General features: G+C 49.9%; 1 protein-coding gene across 1 annotated transcript; it reads right to left on the bottom strand.

Annotated features, from left to right (window-relative positions):
- Positions 1-911: 911 nt before the first annotated feature.
- On the bottom strand, positions 912-7,017 carry LOC119434104 (cytoglobin-2). Its single transcript, XM_037701421.2, has 3 exons — positions 6,703-7,017; positions 4,079-4,295; positions 912-1,215 (listed from the first exon to the last, which is right to left on the bottom strand). Exons 1-3 carry the CDS (start codon positions 6,978-6,980, stop codon positions 1,099-1,101), a joined length of 612 nt encoding a protein of 203 aa, XP_037557349.1. The 5' UTR covers positions 6,981-7,017; the 3' UTR covers positions 912-1,098.
- Positions 7,018-7,275: the final 258 nt, after the last annotated feature.

Below are 7,275 nucleotides of genomic sequence, written 5' to 3'. Positions count from 1 at the left end.
CCAACTTACATAAGTTGTCGGAGGGGGGGGGGGGGGGTGTCTCCGATAGCCAGAATTGAGAGTTGTCTAGTCGTCGTCGTCAGTTGAGCAGCTCTGTATGTCCACTCCTTCCTTTAATCGGTCGCCTTCGGGCGCAGTTCTCTCGCTGCTTCATCGGAAGCGGGTCGTTTCTCGGAACTCGAAGCTTAATTCAGACCGGTAATTTCAAACGGAATTCGGTCAGCGGCGGCCCGTGTACGTTCCGCTCGACTGGGTTCCTGGGTCTGCGTTTGTACGTACACTGTACTTACGAAATTTATGAGTGATGAGCTTCGGGCGATTTGGCGAGCTTTTGGAGAACAGTGGAAGAAGTGCACTGCGAGGTCTATACTGTTGCTCTGCTGGTGGGCACTGTGCTCGCAGAGCTAAGTGGGCTATTTTGTGTTACGCCGATTTCTCACGAACAGCAAAGGGAGAGGTGAAAGTGAAGGTATGTGGTTATGGTTAAAGCTTGGAAAACTAGCGCACACAGACCATGGGACAATAGAAAGCACTTAAATACACCAAAACAAGGCGCCACCATCTCGGCGTTCACAGTCGTGCGTCACTCCCCGCGAGCGGTAATGGCAGCGTTTCTTTCAGTTTCGGTAGTCTAGTACACTCTATAGTTTCGGTATCAAAAACGTCAATTTATGCAAGCTTCTCGTGACGCATCAACTCGTATTTCGAGCTTAGCATTGTGCCGGAGGCTATTTTGTTTAGTAAATCAATTTGTTTAGTAAACATTTCTGGTTGGCATACTTCGCGCTTTAGCTTATTGCGTGTTTGCAGCAGTATTTTCACTCACACGGCGCGAGAAAAATTCCACTGCTGCCTTAATTATCAACTATGTGACGTTCCGTCCGACGAGACAACGTCCTGCAGAACAGAAAGTGGAAAGAACATATTCCACCTTTATTTATCGGGCACCTTGAAGGCACACCGAATGGAAGGCGCTAAACGTTGGAAAAGGGCGCTCAGTTCTGGACACAGCGTCGGGGAACACTACCGAGACAATTCGGATGGCTTGACGCTCTGCTAAGGCGTGGCTGGCTCCTTTCGTCACCCCATCCTCCTCGGCTAGGTATGTGCTGGTGGCGGCTGTGAATTTGGACTCGTGGACTTTGAGGCTTCAGAAGACGAGGAAGACCCTTTGGATGACCCCCGACGTCCGCGGTCGTCGCGTCTTAAGGTGTCCTGTAAGACGGGGACAAGCGCCAGGGTCATCGACCTTCATAACAACACCGTTAATAATGATGGCAGGAAACAACGACCCACACGCAAATAACGACGATGGTGAGTAACAGCTGCAGCAGCAGCGACAACTTGTTGCGATACAACACAACGGCGACGTCGTTGTCCTGTTTGCGGAACAGCGCTGTTTGTCAAAGCGCTAAGCAAAACGTGCCTGTATAACTGCAAGACATTCTGTAGGTCCGCGGAGGAGGGTGCGGTCTGCGCGTTGAACGTAGTTAAAGGCGTTTCTAGATTTCATGGGAACTATATAGGGACTTAGGGCGCATGCGCACCGGTGATTGACAGAGGTTGCGAGACCGACTGCGACTGTCGACCAAGGAGCGACTCACGGCGACCGGCGTTCGCACCGGCGTCCACACCAGCAAGCTCGATCTACCTGTCGCCACACCGAAATGTCTCGAGACTGGTGCCGTTCAAGTATGCTCACACCTTCATCGCCACGTAAAATAAACGTCAGCGTATACAGGCGTCCTGTTTCTGCGACACTGATTGGTTCAGGAGGTTTTTTCCACTGCAGTCGCGCGACTGAAAAAATTGAGTGGCGTGCGATGATCCAAGAAAGTCGCTTTTCGGCCAAATTGCGACCAACTTGCGACCTCTTCGAGTCACCGGTGTCAATAAGTGTGGTGACATAAGTCGCCACATTCATTTTGGGATGAGCGGATGAGTGCGCGAGCACTCATCCGTTCTTGGGTACGGTAATTATTATTATTATTATTATTATTATTATTATTATTATTATTATTATTATTATTATTATTATTATTATTATTATTATTATTATTATTATTATTATTATTATTATTATTATTATATATTACATTAATATTATATGCAATATATATTTATACAATATACAATATTATATAGACACAAATCAGCAAATTTCAGTGCACAATGCGCGCACAGTGGATGTGTCAGAGGTTCTGCATCGAAGCCATGACGAATGGAGACGAGAGTCCATCAGTGGTGTGCTTCGTTTTATACCCTATCGTCACAACACGCCAGCTGATACTCATCAAGCCACATCAGCCGCCGACCTGACGTCAGCTTCGCTCCGCCTCCCTGTCTGTACGTACCTCCGACGCCTGAGGCGCTATACGTAGGTTTACTGCTACCCCTGCCAAATGTTTCTTAATTTCTCTCGCGACACTTTAAATCCATCATGAGCGCGAGGTCGCGGGTTCAATTCTCGACCACGGCGACCGTATTGCAATGGCGGCGAAAAAACGAAAAAAGCGCTTGTGTACTTTGATTTAGCCGCACTTTAATTAAAGAATCCCAGACGGTCGAAATTAATTGGGAGCCCACCACTACGGCGTCCCAGGTAATCCTCTATGCATTTGCGAGACGTTAAACTCCACAATTCAAAATTGTGCTTGAAGTTATAACCACCGTGGCCATCTAGTGGAACTATAGCTATCGCCGTACGAAGTTTCGAGCTGCTGGCTCTTACCGTTTCATCACCGCGATTGCTTACAAATTTTGCAAGTACTTCGGAGCTCCTCTAACGACGCATTTTAGATTTATCGACCATTAGGAGTTGGTGACGACTCGTGACGCCATAAGGTGAAGGTGCCAGCGGGGGATGAGAAGAGTCTGGCGACGATGGCTTGGTGTTTGCGACGAGCGGACGGATACAGCAAGCGCACTTTCGAGCTGCTAGCTGTTTTCGTAGCAAAAAGTTCGATCTTGTTGTGGAATATGCGTGAAAGCCGAAAAGCGGTAAACGGCAGAATGTTGTTTTAACTTTATTAGAATAAAAAAAAAATGTCAGTATCGCCCGAAAGGTGAAGCATTGACAGCGATATCAAAGCATTAGGCAATTACATGATACTCGTAGTTATAGACCGCATAAATTGCTGCAAACATTCGTTTACTTAACTAAAGAAACATGGTGTCACGCGCGCATATAAACAGACATCAACAGATCTCACTAGATGACCACGAGCACTCGCTGTCGCAACGCTGGCGTGATAAGGAGCGCCGGCAGTGGGGATCGCGCGTGCTTGTCCCAACGTGAGCGTTCAACATTTCAACTGCACTCCGCCTCCAAAACTTGCATTACGCGACCTCCAACGCCAGGTGCGCGGGAAGACAGCGCACATGACTCAACCAGCCATCTCGGCTCGCCCTTGCACGCGAGCCTTCCGCCCTGGCACCCGCCGCAAATGACATCCCACAGAAGGCGCGCGGGCCGCGTAGGCACTCAACCACTCAACCACTCAGCCTCTCAGAAGTCCCAGCCGCGCGGGCAGCCACGGCCGAGTTAGAGGAGGAGAAGCCGGAGGCGCGCGCTGTCCTCTAGCCCTGCCATAGGCAACGCGTCCTAGATAGCTGGCCTGTGCACTCTGATTTATGACGTCATGCTACTTGGACCGAATTTTCCATTGCCAAACCTGCCGTGACGTAAGCGGTGACGACAAAATCCCCGTGGCTTACTCGGGAGCATCCCCATTAGATTATGTGGTAGTCGGGCAAGGTAGCATGACGTCATGGATCGAAGTGCACAGACCTTGTGCAATCTAGGAGGCATTGCCATAGGGCAGCGTGCGCTTGATCACGTGACCTCCAACATTGGGCGCACAGGAAGACGGCGCGTATCAAGCCGCCATAACCATAATTCCTGACCATCCTTCTCGGGTCACCCTCGCGTGCTTCCCATTACACTCGTCCTGGCTTATTCTCTTCTCACTTCGACATTATTCGGGACAGCACGGCGACGGCGAAAATGCGCTTGGAGTGCCAGTTTAATTGCTGTCGCGATAAAAACTCGGGTCGCTGTACGCACGGTGCCACCCACCTCGAACGTCTTCTCGCTGAGGGCCACGATGAAGGTGAAGAGCTGCTTCCACGCGGCCACCGCTGTGGGCGTCATGGTGGAGCCGAGCTTCTCGATGAGCGTGTCCACCACCGCGCTGCCCATCCTCTCGAAGGCCGTCTTCATGTCGGAGGTGCGGTGCGCATGCGCGATGGCCACCTTGCGCACGATCTCTTTCGTCGTCTCCGGCTCTTCCAGGCTGCCCGTCACACGTCAGACACTTAAAGGGATACTCGAGGGAAACATGAAATCAATTTATGGTCGGTGACAACCCGAAAATTCAGTACAAGCTCCGCCCACAAAAACGCAGTGCACCTGCTCTTCGCGCCTGAAAGAGAGCCGAGCCAGCCGAAGTCCGCTAGGCTAACTCGAAAATAAAGGCTCGTTGTTTCCAGCTAATTAATACATTTGGCTGAGCACTGATATCAGGATTACTCATAAAACTTGCCAGGATGTTCAGGCTTCATTCTAAACCCAGTCACGTAATTATCTGTACGGTGAAAACAGTTTTTATTGCGATAGCAATTATATGGACACTTCAACCGGATTTCTGCCGTCGGCGTCGCCGTCGCCGTGAGGTTCCGTATAGATTCCAAGGGCGATAAAATCGTCGCCGCGCGCCGCATGCGCGAGCGAAAGCGCGCGGGGGACGCGCGCTATCACGGAGGGCGAACTCCCCCGCGCGCTATCACGGAGAGCGAAAGCATGGTGGAAAGCAAACGCGACCGTCGCGCGAAAGGCCGTGGTGGTATGGGAGGGAGGCGGGGCGGCGCTGTGCTCCAGCACCAAAGGCGCATCTTGCCACTCAATCTCCCACACGAAAGCAACAAAGCGGGAAGAGGGGGGAGGGAAGGGGGGCAGCTTCTCCTCTGCCAACAACTTCTCCTTTGCAGTTTGCCCGGCGGTGCCCGTCGCCCGCACCGTCTCTTATCTCCACACGGCTCTGACCTTTGTATGCGCTGTGCATTCGCCGCTCAGTTTCCGTTGAAGCGATAGACCGCGCGAACCTGCGCTTGCTGCCAGCGTTTTGACAGTCGTTATCTGCGGTCATTCAGTGTGATCTTTTCATGTTTGCTTGTGCGCGCTGACACCACGATTGTTAATTCAGATAGTAAGCCAATGTGTTCAAGTTTACGCAGCCGATAAAATTACTATCCCTACTCCGAATAGCTCTCTACTAATTTGCTATCGCAAGCGATGCTTCGCCTTTCGGGCGAAACTGCGACATTTTTTTGAAGCACGCAAAGTTGCTTGAGGTCACAAAAGTCACAATCTATGCAAATACCCGCCGCGGTTGCTCAGTGGCTATGGTGTTGGGCTGCTGAGCACGAGGTCGCGGGATCGAATCCCGGCCGCGGCGGCCGCATTTCGATGGGGGCGAAATGCGAAAACACCCGTGTATTTAGATTTAGGTGCACGTTAGAGAACCCCAGGTGGTCGAAATTTCCAGAGTCTCCCACTACGGCGTGCCTCATAATCAGATCGTGGTTTGGCACGTAAAACCCCATAACTAACTAATCTATGCAAATTTTGTTTGAGTTGAACAGCGTACATATAACCTTTCATTCCTAGTTTGTCACCGACTATAGGCTTATAGAGTATTCTTTCATGACTCTATATTCGTTAATTTTGCGACGACGGGTTGTATATAAAAGAGAAAAATGAACGTCGAAGTTCCATTTTCTGAATTTCGCGCCGGAACCTCAGCGCTGCTACGTCAATATTACGTCACGTGTTTCAAAGCATATTTTTGTATTCGGGCCGTTGTGGCTCAGTGAAAGTTCTCGAAACTTGCTAAATTATATGTCTCCGGCTCCTTTAGAATGCAACATAGTTTATCTTTGCCGATAAATGTATGAAGTAGGCCGGAGCAGACGGCTGTCAAAATCCATGACGTCACTGCGCGCTGGTGCAGGTACTTCACAGCGGTGTCGCCACCCGTCTCTATTTCTCGCGTCTTTCCTGGCTTTCTATTCTCATGGTAGGAGTGGCTTTCTTGGTATTGTAAATAAAATGTTTACTTATATAGCTTAAGTTAATGCTCTCTTTAGTATCCTGTGAAGCTATACACAATAGAAATTTTTGCACCGTTAAGGGTGCTGGTTTATCCCATATGACTGACACTCTTAGCTTTGACAAGGTAAAAAAAAATTGTCGTGCACGACAGCCATATAAAACTAAGAACCTGGGCCTAGTTGGTGCATACTTGACAATCTTTTTAAAAGCGCAAACAAGAGACACGGCACAAAAATGTCAAACACAGGCGAGGCGCCTGTCCTGTGTTTGACCTTTTTTTTTTGCACCGTGTCTCTTGTTTGCGCTTAAAAAAATTGTCAAGTAATAATTCTGACCACCTGGTGCACCCCGAAGTATCTTACGTCAGAGCCTGACAGCGCGATAGCTATTAAAGTTTATTTAACCAAATTTTCGTGTCGTCTGTCGTAGCTATACCTTCACGTGTATATACTTTTCACAAACAGTCGCCGATAAAGAAAACGTCATGTGTCGGCATCAGCGATTCCATCTTAACCTTAAATGTGCAAGGGTGTTGAGCCAAAACTGTTAACTGTGTGCATATATCGCGAGGCGTTCGGATTGTAGTATACCTGTCCACGATGGCGGTGATGGCGTACGCGAAGGTGAGTGCGTGCGCCAGCATGCGCGGGTTCTTTGGCAGCTCGCTGGCCGGCTCGTCTGCGAACGCCGTGAACAGCTTCTGGTACTGCGGGTGGCGCATGAACAGCACCACGAAGATGGTCACGCTGCCCGTGCGCAGCTGCTTCTTGAAGGCCAGCCACGTGTCCCGGATGGCCTGCTTCTCCTGGCTGCTCAGGTTGGTCACGCTGTCCCGCGCACTGGTGTCGGCACTCGGCGAGTTGCCCATCGCTTTCTGCTGCCGCCGCCGCCTCTGTGGCTTCTCCTTGTCGGGTACACGCAGATGATGTGCTTTCAGGAAAAGGCTCGTACCCACTATGGGGGATGGGCCAGGGATCGGATCGTCTTGTCTCCAAATACGGGCTCATACCCACTACGGCGATTGGCCGAGAAGCAGGTGGTTTCAGCAATGTTCATTAGAATTAAAAGAAAACTGAGTTTATAGCAGAAATTAGAAAAAAAAGTTTAAGAATTTTGACATAAAATAAATTTGACAGGAAAATAAGATATCACTGTAGGGCGCC

This window comes from Dermacentor silvarum, chromosome 11, assembly GCF_013339745.2.
Source record: "Dermacentor silvarum isolate Dsil-2018 chromosome 11, BIME_Dsil_1.4, whole genome shotgun sequence".
Taxonomy (NCBI): Eukaryota; Metazoa; Arthropoda; class Arachnida; order Ixodida; family Ixodidae; genus Dermacentor; species Dermacentor silvarum.
The sequence above is the reverse complement of the archived record's forward strand: the minus strand, read 5'-3'. Positions and strand labels throughout refer to the sequence as shown.

Coding starts and splice junctions, on each gene's coding strand:
- LOC119434104 (XM_037701421.2), bottom strand. CDS start 6,980: ATGGGCAACTCGCCGAGTGCCGACACCAGTGCGCGGGACAGCGTGACC. Junction 4,296..6,702: donor ATCACCGCCATCGTGGACAG/GTATACTACAAT, acceptor TGTGACGGGCAG/CCTGGAAGAGCCGGAGACGA. Junction 1,216..4,078: donor TCAGCGAGAAGACGTTCGAG/GTGGGTGGCACC, acceptor CCCGTCTTACAG/GACACCTTAAGACGCGACGA.